At 33.3% G+C, this 17,082-nt stretch overlaps 1 protein-coding gene across 3 annotated transcripts in view; it reads left to right on the forward strand.

Annotated features, from left to right (window-relative positions):
- The first annotated feature begins 657 nt into the window (after positions 1-657).
- The window catches only part of LRRTM4 (leucine rich repeat transmembrane neuronal 4), a 428,974-nt gene continuing 412,549 nt past the window's right edge, over positions 658-17,082 (forward strand). For all 3 annotated transcript variants that reach the window (XM_082356989.1, XM_082356991.1, XM_082356990.1), the window contains exon 1: positions 658-15,820. In XM_082356989.1, coding sequence (XP_082213115.1) covers positions 15,817-15,820 — 4 coding nt within the window. In that variant the 5' untranslated portion in view covers positions 658-15,816. The remainder of the gene's footprint in view (positions 15,821-17,082) is intronic.

Genomic DNA, 17,082 nt, shown 5'->3' on the forward strand with positions numbered 1-17,082 from the left:
ATTATTCAACATAGTTTTGGAAGTTTTAGCCACAGCAATCAGAGAAGAAAAAGAAATAAAAGGAATCCAAATTGGAAAAGAAGTAAAGATGCCACTCTTTGCAGATGACATGATACTATACATAGAGAATCCTAAAACTGCCACCAGAAATCTACTAGAGCTAATCAATGAATTTGGTAAAGTAGAAGGATACAAAATTAATGCACAGAAATCTCTTGCATTCCTATATACTAATGATGAAAAATCTGAAAGTGAAATTAAGAAAACACTCCCGTTTACCATTGCAACAAAAAGAATAAAATATCTAGGAATAAACCTACCTAAGGAGACAAAAGACCTGTATGCAAAAAATTATAAGACACTGATGAAAGAAATTAAAGATGGTACAAGTAGATGGAGAGATATACCATGCTCTTGGATTGGAAGAATCAACATTGTGAAAATGACTCTACTACCCAAAGCAATCTACAGATTCAATGCAATCTCTATCAAACTACCACAGGCATTTTTCACAGAACTAGAACAAAAAATTTCACAATTCGTATGGAAACACAAAAGACCCCGAATAGCCAAAGCAATCTTGAGAACGAAAAATGGAGCTGTAGGAATCAGGATCCGTGACTTCAGACTATATTACAAAGCTACAGTAATCAAGACAGTTTGGTATTGGCATAAAAACAGAAATATAGATCAATGGAACAGGATAGAAAGCCCAGAGATAAACCCACGCACATATGGTCACCTTATCTTTGATAAAGGAGGCAAGCATATACAGTGGAGAAAAGACAGCCTCTTCAATAAGTGGTGCTGGGAAAATTGGACAGGTACATGTAAAAGTATGAAATTAGAACATTCCCTGACACCATGCACAAAAATAAACTCAAAATGGATTAAAGACCTAAGTGTAAAGCCAGAGACTATCAAACTCTTAGAGGAAAACATAGGCAGAACACTCTATGACATAAATCGCAGCAAGATCCTTTTTGACCCAGCTCCTAGAGAAATGGAAATTAAAACAAAAATAAACAAATAAACAAATGGGACCTAATGAAACTTAAAAGCTTTGGAAATTCCTTAGCAATCTATAAACAGTATAATCACTAAACATTATAAATTTAAGCTATTTAATTCTACTGACTAATATCAAACTTAATGAAGAGATATAGACGCAATTTTTGCATGCTTACTCATAGTTATTCATCATCGTTCTGTAATTTTTGATTACTAAAATGAAAAAAAATCAGAAGTAGAATAGAGGTATTGAAAAACACAAATTCACTTTAAAATTTAAAACCAGATCATTTAATTCCTTTATATAGATTTTGGTATTTTCTGTTAAAGAAACCCTTCAGAAAAATATCTGTGGATATGTATATGTATTTATATGTTTCACAGTAAAAATATGCCTTGGAGGAAGCCTTACAATTTAGCAGTTTTGAAAATTATATAGGCATGTTTGTCTACTTATGTTTAATCATAATGTGATTCGAATTTCTACTAAAGACCTTAATAGTGGTTATCTCTAGGAGAAAATACTTTACAAAATATATATTTTTAAATTTTTAAAATCATATTTATTGAGTATCTATTACTTGATATTAAAAGTTCAATGCTATAAAAATAAAAGAGGCAATGTTATTATAGGATATCAGTAGAATTGATAATCAATGTGGTGAAAGGTGTCTGATTTAATATATGACGTTGACCAAACTTGGTAAATGAGCTTTTAAACATAAAATAACCATCACCATGCAGAGACCAACTCAGGTCATCAACTGAGAGTAACTTCCATTCTCTAGTTGTCTTCTCTCTGAGTCCAGCCACTTACTCCCTAGAGTTCTTTCCTTTATATTGCAATATCTGCACCAGATGTTGATTCCATTAGGATGCTGATGGCCTCAAGCTTGAGACCTTCAGGACAGTCTGTCGGAAAACAAAAATCCTTACCAGTCCAGGTCCAAACACTCAGTTGCTCAGTCTGAAATGCTTCATGGGAGGCATCCTCAAAATGATCCAGGTTGGTCTTTGCCTTTCTCAGCCTTTTCCCCTTTAGGGTTTCTCTGTCTGTGTGAAATTAAGATAGTCTTCCTTGAGCTTCTAGACTCTGGATCAGATTCCCTCTAGTTAGCCACCTGGAGACAGCTCTTACCAAAACAAATAATAAATGGTGAAATAAACATTATATGTGTATATTTTAGCCATAACTGCAGCCATAACATTCACAAAGAAGTGCCTGATACAGCCTCAACAGTAGTACCTGTTAGGCAGACTGGAGTTTCCCATTTTTCTAGAGACGACTTGTTTTTAACTCACTTTTACTTTTACATAAAAGCCTAAAACTAAGCTTTCAAGAACATAAAAGCCACTGAGAATAAAAAGTTTTAGCAGGCAACATTTTCCTGTAGAGAGCTAGCTGACATAATATATTATTTTCCACCTGCCAATTTCAACTTGAGTATGTCTGTACATGCAGCCTTAGGGTTAGCTTCACACAGGGTGAATGTGACTATTTGTCAGTGCCTCAAGCCAGAAAATTCATAGGCTGTGTGTGAATAGTTTGTCTGTGAAATCCCTTGAATTGCTTGATGTGGTTGTAATATCTGTTGTTTTTCAAAACAGTTTTATTTATAGAAATTAAGGCATAACCACCACAGGAAAACAGTGTGAAGCTTGCAAGAGGGTCTGTGATACATTACAGACACATTTAGTAAATCTGGTCTTGATTTAAGAATTGACACATCTTGGCTGCGGGAATGCCAGAAGTTTAATTGTCTACTCCAAAGTATAAATGAGCACATGTTAATGTAGTCATTGAATATTGCATATCTCATAAGTTTCTTTCTTAATAGCATTAAGAATAAGGACAAGCGACTTCTTAGTCTGTTGAATTGTTCTGAGGCTGACACAAATTATAGAGTCTAAATTTATTAAGAATCGCCGTTTGAATTATTTTTATGGCACTCTAGCCACAATTAACTAACTCTAGGCTGATCTTTAATATAATGATAATTTGTACTGTCTAAGGAAAGAATTGGAGCTGGTGCTAGTAAATTCAAGTCTTCTTAATATCATTATTATCTGAGGATAATGTTAATTAAAAGTTATATTAATAAAATTACTATAATTCTAATTTATTTGTAATAATTGTGATTTCCAAGTTTCAAAAAACAGAGTAGAATATTCTAAAAGCTAACTTACTGTCTACCCATCTTTTATATTATATTTACATGTGTTTGAGATAGCCAAATAATGTCTCTCTTATTTAAGATAATTTTTTTTCTCAATTAGCCTTGAGTTTAAAATGATTAATAATTAGAGAATGTTATCATTGATAAGGTGATATAAGAAATACCTCATTCTAAAAACGTCAGTCTTTTTCAAAAACAAAATTATTACTATGTTCCATTTTGAAAATTCTAGAAGATAGAATTTCAGGGCCTAATATTTTCAGAACAAAAGAATCTGTCAAAAGACAGCAGTGCCTTCAAATATTTCATTTTCTTAATTTGGGAATTCCGATGATCTTAAATTATATGGATATGTAAATTATTTTGGTCTTGAAGCTGATTGACTTTTAAAAATGTGTACATTAATAATCAATTTGTCTAATAATTTTAACATAATGAAATATATTGATTTTAATTCTTCAATTTAATCTATATTAAATGGTGTTTTCTGTGCTTCAAAGACCTTTCTAGAAAAATTCCTCTGCTTAGACTCTACCCTTGATTTGTGATCTCTGAATTTCCTTCACCTTCCTCTTCTACTTGAGAAGCAGTTCTCAATCGGGGAGAGAGTGTATTTTGGTCCTAGGGGATATTTAGTAATATCTGATGACATTTGAGATTATAACAATTAGGGTGGGAATTTGTTATCAAAATCTAATGATTAGAGACCAGAGATGCTGCTAACTATCCTACAATGCACAGAACAGCCCCCAGAAAAAGAATTATCTGGTCCAAAATGCTGACAGTGCTGTCCTTGAGAAGCCTTGTACAAACATATTAGTCGCCATGCAGAAAAAACCTACCCCTGAACACGGAACCTAGCATTTCCTTAGAAAGTAGCTCCAGCACTTTTGACATCACTGGTGAAGGCTATTTCAAGAAAGAGTGTTTAAGTGTCACCTTTAGTCAAGTCACTTACTAAGTTAAGAAGTCAATCAACCACAAGTCACAAATCAATAATAAAATAAGCTTCATTAGCTCCAACATTTTCTCCAAGGAACAGTTTGCTAAATCATGCAAGTAGAAATAATGCCATGAGTGTGCAGGTATTAAAAAGTAAAAACTGAATCCTGATAATATACAATTTTGTGTTGCAATGGACATATCGAACATAGTATCTCTTTATTATGCAAGACTCCTTTACTCTAAGATTTATGCATGGATTTTACATATTGGTTATGTCTACGAAAAACAGCTATGACATTAAGACACCAAATATTGCTTAATTCAGCAATCTTCTCATAGTTGTCGGGCTTTGAAAATTACAGTCAGTGCACGATCTGAGTTATTTAAATAATATCCATGTTTTTGTAGAGTTATAATAATATACATGTCTTTATACATCATGCAATATATAGTCACATTATTGTGTCTATACGGATATGAAAAGCAGTATGATGCAAAAACCTCATTACTCAAATTACAAGTTAATATTGGATAAGAATTTGACAAATTAAAGTTCATAGATGTTCTCAGTGCCATGATTAACTCACAGTTTGACCTAAAAGTATAGTGTAAGTAAGGATTGAATTGTTATACAGCCTAAGAAGACTCGAATTACAAGAATTTTGCTGACACTTCTATTAACAGACAAATGGCTTCCAGCCTTACAAATTTGTTCTCTGTCAAAAGCTGCATGGGTCACAGGAGTAATTCTCCACATTCATATTCTACACTTTCAGTACTTAGTTTCATCATACGTCTTTGTCATGCATTGTGTTAAAAAATAAACTGAGGCACATTAAAAATTTCAAGAGCTTATTTGCACATACATCAATTCAAATCAGGCAACACCAAACCAGGAGTTGTTAGGAGTACCCCATTGGCAGGAGATAGGGGAGATATTTTTACAAGGAAGACATGGAAGCAAAACGAGGAAATTGTTTGATTGGCTACAAGTTTAAGGCTGCATTATTTGGGAAAGCTGGTTGGCTGTTTGTGACTGATTCTTCCTAAGTTTCATATTCTCGAATTTGACTGCATTGATTCTGGCTTAGTTTCAGTTTGCTTACACAGGCTCTTAAGGCATCAGAGCCACCTCCTTGTTTAATTACTTTAATACCTGTAAGTTTTTAAGCATTATTTAAGTATTATTTTAGTCTATCTCTTAAAATATGGACATTATTTCCCTCAGAAAGCCAGAAATTCCTAGAAATTGGATATATATCATATTTATTTGTACTCCCATTTCTAATGCCACAAGGCTAAGCAAGACATAAATGATTCATCATGGAATAACATATTCTTACCTTTCCTAGTCCATCTTGTAGTCAGTGAATTGCATTTGTAAAATATGTGGCTGGAGAGAGAATTATAGAACTTGAGAGCAAAAAGAGAAATTTCTTCTAGGTGTTCTAATATTTCCTTTAGGTCAATTCGTTGGTTAAAAACAAATGTATGATGAAAATTCCAGTTGCCCTTAGCCCACCAGCCTTCCATCAGTATGATCTCCATCAGTCAGTTCAGTTTTTATTTGAATGATACTATTCTTTGAAGGACCTAGAAATGTAGTCAGCCATTCTTCAAAGTAGTTTGGTATTCTCCATCATTCCCTTGCAGGACATCTCAGCCCACACAAACGTGTTATCAGAAGGGAGACGTCCAGAGATTACAGCTCCCACACTTTTCTTGGCTCAGAGTGAGTTTGTTGCCTAATTTAGCTCTGCAGATTAGTCACTGTCCGTACAACTTTAGTTTAGAGTAAAAGTCAAACCTGGTTAGGACTAAGACTACTTCCAAGACTGTGGGGATTTACAATTCCTGACATTCTCAGGAGCAACTGGTCTAGAACAGCTTGCAATGAGCCAGCCCAGAGGCTGAGGGTGTGGGTACAACTCTAAGGGTTACATAGATGTTAATTGTTGTTTTCATTACGGTGATTGCTATCAACTCTGATGTATGACTATGGAGTTTATCACAGGGTGATGAAGGCTGACTTTCTGTACCCCTCCTCTGCCAGCTGTACTTCAGTTGAACCCTAGGGTCACACATCTGAATGGATGGAACAAGGCATCTTTGGGGTTCCAGCCTCTGTGTTGAGGTATAGAGCATACTCTGTCTCCCCAGCCCATTTGTCCTCTGAAACAAGCTCTTACATCTCTCATGTCTCATGTCTCTTTTTGTCTCATGCTGAAGTTAGGTACTTACCTCCTCAGAGGGGTGAGTCTGTTTGCTTCCACTATAATTGAGAAGCACCACCTCCTGAAATAAAAACTCTCTTTTAAATTTAAATTCATTTCATGATCCCCTGTAAATATGCTTTAGCTAGCCTGTAGAAGTTTCCAGGTCCACATGTTTTAACCTATTAATACCTATTCATTTTTGCCATTACCTGTATTAAATATATTAAAATTTATAAGACTATATACAGATGTGAAAACCAAGGTCTTGAGTTTTTAAATAACTAGTCCAAAGTCATATTTTCATAACTGGTATCTGGATAACACCAGAAACCTAGACTCCTGCCAAAATGTGGCAGACCCTTGCATTTTCCTCTGTTAATTTCTAGTGACATTCAGTTTCCTTTGGAGTTTTTTCATTACTGTAATGGCCAATTATAAATACGATGTGAGAATTTTCTATTGGAAAATTGTTTTAAATACAACTATATTTTCATGGGCAGTAATTTGGAAGTAAAAACATGCAAAAAACAGTGTGTCTGTGTGTGTGTGTGCATACTCACATATACATGAGAAATCAGTGTTCCTAGTACAGAGTATTTTCTGAGGGACGTGTTTCAGAGTACTATTTAGATACTTTTTCTTTACATTCTAATTATGTGTCAATCATTAAACCCAGAGGGTATAGGAATTGCACTGATAAACATCTTAGTTCCTGATGCCTCCTTACTTATACACCTACAGAATGGAGAGAAATCTATTCTAAGCTGCTGAAGCATGTTCATTCTGTTCTATTGCTATTGTCACTATTAACTTCATGACTCCTGCTTTAGATGAGAGTGCCTCAGGGTCATTTGGGGACCTTGTAGCATAAACATATATCTTACTTCCCTGAATAAATGCAATACTAACTCTGAATTTGCTGCAAACTGTTACATATAAACTCAACTTTTACATTTTTTCTCCCAATTGAGCTCTATACGGCTACAAATAAGGAGAAGTTACATTTGGGATATACTTAAAACATTTTTTTCAGTTTCAAGATTTTCTTTGTTTAGAAATAAAGGGTTAACTTGTGAAGTCATAAATTGATTTATAGAAGACTTTTATCTGGGCAGGTGGCAGTTTAATATCTTACCTAATTAACTAAGAAGTTATTCTCAGACATTTTCTTTTTATTTTATGTAATACATGATATGGATGGAGGACATTTTAGGGGCTGTAGAATAGTCCAGGATAGATCTAATGTTGTCAGAGTTTGCAAGGAAGCAAGATGACCAAATATTCCCTTGTATTTTCCTAATATTTATAACCTATTATTTGTTTGCTTTAATATAGTTATTATGCAATTAATCAGAGACTGTTAGCACCTAAAGAAATCTGATGCCTTTCTTAGAGTTGATGGGAAAAAAATTATTTAGCAAAATTATAATACTACTAAGGTTACTTTGCTGGCTTATAGTTGAATCTGGACCATAACACAGGCCCTCATGGTGTTATTGCCAGTGCAATAAGATATGTTTGAGTGAAGACTTGAGCAGTTCTATTAATGTACTGGCAATGACAGTCAATAAAAAAAAGAAGTACAAAGCCTATTTTCTCTTTCAAGAAAATAATTGATAGTGAAAAATACAAAATATATACACACAGGCTCAGTTGAATATCATTAAATCTATCAGGGAAAACACTTAACATGCATTAATTAAATACAAATATATTGCTATACCTACCAATATATGGATAATGATATGGAGATATATACACTTAATACTCAAAACATCCTTAGCAATTATATACTATTATCCTATTATTTCCATTTTACAGATAAGGGACTAGAGTAGGACTGCTTAACTTACTGATAACTTAACTTATTTTTTTTTTTAATCCAGCTACACAGAGTTCTTTTTTTGCTCACTGATACAGTACATACTCAAAAAGTACTCAATACATAGAGAAACAGCTACTAGTGCTGCATTGGAATGCAATTTTTTTTTACTTCAATAATCATGTTCTTGCTAATATACTGATTTGCTTTCATTTGAAAAAATGTACCAGTGTGGCAGAAAGAAAAATAATATTGATTGGTGGTGTCTTTTAAAGCTTCATAAAGTAATTGATATAAAATATCTGGATGAGCTATTTCATTCAAAAGTGTCTGTGTAGTACTTCACAGAGGACCATACACAAATATAAGCACACTGTCTTGATGACAATGAATATAACTGTCTCATGCATGATTATAAAAATTTGTTTATGGAAGATATGATAAAACACACTTTGTAGAAGGCCAAAACCAAATCAACAACAGCAATATGATGAAAATTACCAAAATTTAATTGCTAGGTATGTCAGGACAATGTGCAGAAAATAATAAACACTAGTACTTAATATAATTTTTATCAGCTATATAGACATGAATTCTACTGGAAATATCATAGCAGAGCTAAACATTTTATAGGTCTTTAAATGTTTTGCTATCATTATTTACTTAACTTTAAAAATGTCTCTGCTTTCCAAATTTATGTTATAATCCCCTTCGTTATAGAAGATAAATATGAGATGCAAAGGGTAAAGAGATTTATCAGCATGGTTCAGATACAAAAGGTTGTTAGAGTGTAAAATACCTATTCTAACCAGTCAGTATCCTGCAATGGATGTCTGATTGCATGTGATTTTGTAGTCAGGAAAGACAGCTTAAAATCATTTATAAAGTATCCCAGATCTTTCAATAATAAAGTCAGAAACTTGACTGATATCTGAAATTAACTTGTCATAATTTAGGGTGAAATCAACACCCATCTGGAGCCATCTTCTATCCTTCTGATTCATATGTATTGCAGGAAGAGAATTATAGCCATAGAGAAATTATCAAAAAGTTATAAATTCATCAATTTTTTTTTTTTTCCTGTGTTACCTTCACTCTTTTTTGGGTCTTAGTGTAGATTTTTTTGCATGGTTGTAATCAGTAAGATGAATACCATTTCACTTTAATCATAAAAATTACTTTCATATTTATTGAGTACAAATATTTTATTGATTAATGTGTCATGTTCAATAAAATATTCTCTTTTTTTAAAGTTTATTTTGTGACTTTTTTCTTTTCTTTCTAATAATATTGCAATGCATATGTTTGAATATTGTATTCTATTATTTTAAGACATCTTAGAATGGAAAGATTAGGTTAAAGGCTAGTAACTTTTGTTTCTATGGATCTTGATACAGCTAAGTATATGAAAAAATAATTATTCCAATTTATACTATAGATACAGGTTTTACAACATACATAAAAACATGTACAAATATAATTTAAAATATAATATCTGATAGTCTGTATGTGACTTAACTTTTATTTCTTTTCCTAGTAGGGATATATATTTTATATTTTTTCCCATCTGACTTTCTGAATTTCTGATATCTTGTTACCCCATCTATAGTGTAAGCAGTTTAAATATCCTATGGAAACAAAGTCTTGATGTATTGTTTTCATTTTCTTAAAATTTTCATTGAAGCTAAGTTGTGCATTTTCGTACAAGAATTTGTCAGCTCTTCTGGTGTGGTTTCTTATATCACCTCAAATTGTATAAAAACAACGGACTTTGGAGACAAACAAACAATAATAATTAATTGAGCCAAAGTTACGCCTTGGTAATGGAACTTCCAATGAATGTTGCCACTACTCCTATAACAGACAAAATGCTCATGTTATGTAAAAAACACAATGTCATAGCACCTGCACTGAGTTCTGTTCAAAGCTCTAATGTTAACTATTTATGAAATTTTGAAAAGGCTACTAAACTTACCTTAACTTTAGTTTATATGTTTGTATGTTCATGTCAATGTTGTTTAAACCATATACAGAGAAGTCAATTAAGTACACTATCAGTATATTATATAGCAAAAATTAAAAAAATAAAATATATCAGAGAAATATTGCTTTATGAAAGGCATTTTTAATTCAGTAAAATATATTATTTTCTATGGGTGATGGTGAAAATATATATATATATATATATTTGAAAGTCCCTAAACTAAATTTCCCATTCTATTGTTTTATCTAGTTCTCTATGTAATCTTCCATTCTGTTCTGCCCAATTTCCATTTAAATATATCTATAGAGTTATTAATTTCAATAACTTTCATTCTGTTTTTAGTTTTCTAATTTTGATTTGATTCTTGTTTACAAATTTCATTGAGCTGCTGAAATCCCCCATCTTGTGATCTATTTTTTTAAGATAGTAATGATAATTATTTTTAAGTCTGTGTCTGGTAACTCTACTGTTGAATTATCTGTGAGTCTGTTTCTATTGTCTGCTTGTTTTTTCCTATTATTTAGTCAAACAAAGACAAGCATTTACCTCTTCCCAAACTATTTTCTTATTGTTTTCTCTGTTGTGTTCTTCTCTGTTGTCCTTAATTTTTGCCTAGTTCACACCTCTCATTCATTTAGTCTAAACTATGATAATTTATTTATTCCACAAATGTATGAGAGTATTTTACTTGAAAGCCCGTTAAAAGATTATTTTTAAAGATTCCTTTCCCAATTCTCCAATGCAAATTATCACCCATTATTCTGCTTCATAACATACTTTATCATTTACTAACATTTATCATAATTATAAATTATATTCTCATTTTAGTTTTTATTGGCTTAATGTCCAATTTCCACACACCTCAACCCCCATTTTATCATGTTTTACATTATCATTATTTACTCATTAATATCCTACAGTAGATTATCAATATATTTTTCTCTTTTGATATGTTAGTTCACTGGTTAATAAAATAAGACAGAAATAGTCCATTTTTATGTATCTGTATTTTAGTACAATTTTTGCTGTGTCTATATTAATAATGTGAATATTATCATAATTTACACACTAAGATTAAAGGATTTAAGTATGGACCTTAAGATTCCTAAATTCAGCTGAACACATATAATAAGATGTTATTTTTCTTTAAATTTTTAGCAAGTAAGTAATTATCACTACTATCAGAAATGAGGTACTATTAAATTATAATGAGTAAACTGAAAAAGGAGAAGAGTTCATTCATTTTGAAAAAGGTGATTCAAGGTTCCTCTTCAGGTTGAAATTGAATTATGTACATAATTAAAATGTGTCTTGATGAGTAAATTATTTCTAAACATTTTCAATGTGTGTGTGTGTGTGTGTGTGTGTGTGTGTGTGTGTCGGGGGGGGACATGTGTCCAACATGAATACTTCTGATACATTAATGAGTAAGACAAAAGTGAAATAATATAGACATATGTTGGCATTTCACTTGGCAATGTCATGAGTGATTTCTTTGCTCAATCAGCTAATAGTTTTCAAATATTGGAAGGATATGTCTCAATTTTTGTGCTATTTGTAATTAAATGGCTACAGATACAGTGCACTTTTAAGATTAATCTTTAATACTAATATTTCCTCCATCAATTTCTTAAGACTAGACACTCAACAAAACAATAGATCATGCCTTAAATTTTAGCTTTTGCTGATTTCCTTTGTGTAAATACTCCTACCATGGTCAATTTAAAATTATCAAAGTGAGGTTACTGAATTCTCTTTGAAGTAACAAAAATTCCTATTATATCCTTAGTTTTAATGTCTCAATTTAGTAAATGAAAATATTGTCTATCATATTAATTAATACCTCTTATTTCATATAAATCTTAAGCATACTCCCCCCCATTCCCCTGGAGGACGAGTTGCAGATGGGCCATCTGCTACCTAGGAAAAACGAGGAAGTGAAGTCAGCTTCTCTCATCCTTGCTCACCTTCTCCCACACTTACTTATTGCCGTTTCTGACCTTCCCAGGAAACTTTTTGGTTGACTGGTACAATTGTAAAAAGGTTTTTTGATCTCTGGGCCTAGCAGAAGTCAAAAATATTTATCTTTCTCACGGACACATTGATAGATCCTTAATAGCCTTATTAAGAGGCTATTATTCCCATGACAAGGATGACACATTTTTTTTCTCCATATGTCTGGTACCTTTCCAAACTTGATTGGTTTCTATTTGTTTTTTGTTTATCTGTGTGTTGTTTGGATAATGCACTTACACAGATTCATTCTTTTGGGGGGTATCACCAGGATTTAAAATGGCTTGAACTCTCTCCCTCTCTCTCTCTGTCTCATAACCCACCTCTCTTTCATGGAAAACACCTATACATATTTTTATCTAGACAAACTCTGAAAGTGAAAGCCAATCCCAACACTAACTTAACTCTTCTTTGCTCTGGCAAACCCATTTTTTATCTTCTGGATTTCTCAGACAGGAGCCAGATTCCATTCTATAGTTCTGGGCTCAGTGTGGGAAAGACATAGCAAGCTCTTCAAGTTGCCTGAAGAAGCCCCTTGCACTACAATTAAGCTGAGGAGCTGACATCCCCTCCACCTTCTTTTGGGTGAGGGGATGTGTGTGTGTATGTGTGTGTGTGTGTTTATGAGTGTGTGTCTTATGCACATGCACATGTGGTAATACAGGGACAGCTCTTTCCAAATAAATCTTCCACACAATATCCTTTGTTACTCTCAGATCTCTCTACCCTTTAATGTCCTCACAGTGTGTTCAGGAGAACTGTAACTGATTTTTGACAAAAGATTCTTTATAAATTCTGTGTATGGTCTAGTATTTCCTTTGGAATACACATATATTAGATCTTAGTACTTCAAACAAAATTTGAATTTTAGCTGGTTATTACACCATAAATGTGGGTAACATCATGAGATTTTTCCAATCTACTATCAAAACTGTTCTCATGTCTTTCATTCAAACATACACATACATATATACACATCTCAGGTACCACATATTCATTATATTAAAAAAAATAGAAAATACAAATAAATGAAAAAATCATAAACAATGAAATGAAGTACACCCAAAATTAATTTCCCAGGAAAATCTGCTTTATTTTGTGCCCATGCAAATAAAAATATGTACAGAAATAGACTCCCTATCATTATTCTCTAGTACCTGTGTTCTCTGCCCCTCCTATTCTTGCTTTATACATTGTGCTCCTCATTCCCTCTCAGCAAATACAAACCATTTTAATTTCAATGGCAGTATGTGTTCTAGTTCATGAATATATTAACTTTCCTGAACTAATCCTCTATCATTGAATATTTAGGTGGGGTTTTTATTTCTATGTAAACCACAATACTATAAACAAATTATATGTGTATCATTTATGTTAATTTCCTTAGAAAGGTATATACTTTTCATTAATCTCTTTTGGTGTTCATTTTCATTTAATAAGTATTAAATCTTAAACCAAAGGTATACTTTCTAAAGTAGAAATTTAGGTATCAGTTAATGAGAAAAGGATTTATTTGTTCCTTGAGAAATCCTCGTAATTAAGAAATTGCCTGATATTGCTTACTCATAAATCTGAGTTAAATAATATATATTATTCATATGATAAACCCCCCTTCCTTATTAATATTTTGGAAGACAATCTAAAATCAATGACTATTTCTAAAAATATCCATTTCCAATGATCCACAGCAATCCTAGATGATTATGTAAAATTCAGTTATACTTCCCACACCTGCTAAATTAGGTTAGCACACTTATCTAGCAGTCTCTCTCTGTATTGTATTGGGTCGTTATTCCAGATTGTTCCAAAAAAATTTTATCTCCCAGAAGATTATGGAATAAATAAGAAGAGAAACAAAATGGAGGTAATGAGTTATACTATTTTCTTCAAAGCTTAGTACAAGTTAAGGAAAGTGTGTTATTTAAAAAAAAAAAAAAAACATATTTTGGGTATTATATCATTTTATCCCTTCTAATTCTGAGGATATTCTGCAAAAATTAGAGAAATACAACAATGATGTAGAACTCACATGCTTCTGTTTTTCTGGAATTGCCCATTATGATAACTGACTTGCATAGGAAAAACCTTGCATTAAAATGTAAATGAGTTTTAAAGACAGTGCATCCAGCAATAAGGATGTCAAGCAGGAATTCTCTTATCTAACATTGTCTCTCTTAGTTACCTGCACATTTGGTAATATAGTATTTAAAGATGACTGTTTTAGGCCACAAATGTGCACTTTTGAAAGTAATGATCTAGACTCCTCAATAAATGTGCAAAATTGCAGAATATATTTTATTATCAAAAGTTGGGAATTTAAAAGTTAGAAGTAAATTTTTTTAATGTAACTATCTTTAAAAGTGATATTTTTCCTTGAGTATGACTTTATTCTCAAGGGAAAGGCCTCTATTAATTCCTGGCCTTTTGCATTAGAATTCTGCATATACGGCTAATGAAGTTCAGTTTGGGCTGTTTATTCCTGTTGAGCACTCTATCCATATGACCCATCAAGAGAGTAATGGAAATATGGACACTGAACAGGCTGAACGAAGTTATTGAATGAAAATAAACATAATTCTACTAAAAAAAAGACTGCTTCTCTTTGTGGTTTGCTTAAAAATCTGTAAATAAAACAAACCAACATCAACAAAAATAAAACTGAAATTATTTCTGTTGTTAAAAAACACATATCCCCTGTGATATATGTAGAAAAAAATCAGGTCAAGGAAACTTTAAAAACTACCAATTGAATAATATTTAGAGATGCAGTATTTTACTTAATATTTGAAATCACTGAATGGAACTCTTTGGCATAAACCTTTCATAACATGTATTATCGGAGAAAAAAAAGTGATCCTGTGCCTTTAATTTCCCTTTCTGAGAGAGGGAAGGCTGCACACCACTGACAGGCTCACTTGTTCCCGTCTTTAATGTGCAATCTGTTTTCTCCAGCGGAGGGCACTCAGTGTATCACAAACTCAAGCATTAGCACCAACAAGCTCTGAGGAACATCAGTCTCTGGAAAGCCTTCAGAATTAGACAAGGCCTGCCTCTCAGCACAGCTACAAAACACTTTAAACCTGACCAGCTAAATGGATAAACCTACCCTGCATAGCTTTTAAACTGGGGTCTCATACAGCACAGGAGGCCTACTTGCTTGAAGAACTGAAAATCCAGAGGATGATTTGCTTTATCTGGGAATGGCAAAAGCCAGCACAATAAGGAATGCCAGGTATTCTGAAGATTCTCTTTTTCTTTTTCTTTTTTTTCCTCTCTCTTTACAGAGAAGTTGGTTACCTTCGAGATGGGCTGTAGCTCTTTTGCACAGATTGCCAATTACTGCTGATGGGTCTCTGGTGAATTACACAATGATGCTCAGAGCCTAGAGGCCCTCCCCCACCCCCCAACTGCTTCCTTCTCCCTGCCCCCCATCCCAATACGTGCTGATTTTTTTTTTCCTATATGTATATATATATTTTTTTGTCTGTCCCCTCTGGGGAAGTTTGTATGGGGCTACTAGCTCACATGTGGGATCAGAATGGTGTGAATGACAGCCGCACTGTATCATGAAGGTGGTGGTGGTTTCAACACGTGAGACCAAACAAGAAGAAAGCTGAGAGAGGGGGGAACCGTTTTGGATGACAAAGGATGGGTAAGTGAACTTTTGTTGTTTCCTTCTTAGTAAAGCTGATGCTCTTGGCTTCGTATTCTCAGTCGTGGCATTAGCTGATAAAAGACGGGAAAACAGGCAAAAAGCGGCAGCCTCGGAGTTTGCCAGTTGACTCACTATAGTTGCTATTATATTTTTAGATCATTTTCCTTTTTCTCGTTCTTTTAAACTGTAAATGCATAACATGGACTTAAACAGACTGGAGAAATATCTTTCAGACTGTCTCTTCCGAATGCGTATCCTGGCTTGGGAATTGAGCGTGAGATAAATGTTGTTTCCTTCTATTTCTTGATAATATTAACCATGCTTGTATTTCTGGTTGCTGTCAGGAAGATTGTTAACACTTTACTGCGTGTGTGTAGGGGTGGGGTCATTACTTTATCAGAGGTCGCACAAGGGCTTGTTTTATCTTTGAAGATGCACCCTGAACACAGCTTCCAAATTTCCAGCAGTCATTTGCCAGTCTTATTTTTTCAAGTGTGACTGTCTCCCCACCCCCCCACCGCTTTTTCCTGTCTGGGAGAGCTGGAATGTATTTCAATGAGTCTGTAGCTGGCAAGAGGACAGAGAGCAAGATCAGGTTTCAAATTAAAAAAAAAAAAAAAAAATCTTAACTGAGTAAAAGGAGAAGTTTTTTTTGTTGTTGTTTTGTTTTTTAAATTAGGGATTTGGCTGATTGCCTCTTGGTTAAAAACATGAATATTTAAGATTAATAAAGAAACTGCAGCACAAGGTACTTTTTTTTCCCCTCACCACTAAGAAATAATAAATCTACTGTTGACAGAGGAAAGAAGTCCTTTAACATGCTATGACTTGGAAATGCAGCATAAGTGCCAATAGATTGCAACTTTGCAGGTTTTCTGAAGTTAACGGAGGTTGGGGAGAAAAAAAGAGTCAGTGAGAAATTTGAACAGGTTGGGATAGGGGGGAAATAATAGTCTGCTGTTTCTCTGCTTGTTTATCCCCCAAATTTGCAAAACCAACTGTGTTAAATATATCAGAAAAAAACTAGTGCTACACAAGATTATTTTGTATCTTATGCAAATATTTAATAAGAATTTGATAATCATAACTTTGGAATGTTCTGTGTTATTAGTAGTTAGGACACTGAGCCGGTGATCACCGAGCAGGAGAGCCTCAGTAGGAATCTCTTCCTGAATGTTGAGAGCATATATGCTTATTAACACATTGAGAGTACCTCCTGCTGTTACTAGTCTTCATACCATGCTTCACTGGCTGTTTAT

Source organism: Balaenoptera borealis, assembly GCF_965194805.1.
Source record: "Balaenoptera borealis genome assembly, chromosome: 15".
Taxonomy (NCBI): Eukaryota; Metazoa; Chordata; class Mammalia; order Artiodactyla; family Balaenopteridae; genus Balaenoptera; species Balaenoptera borealis.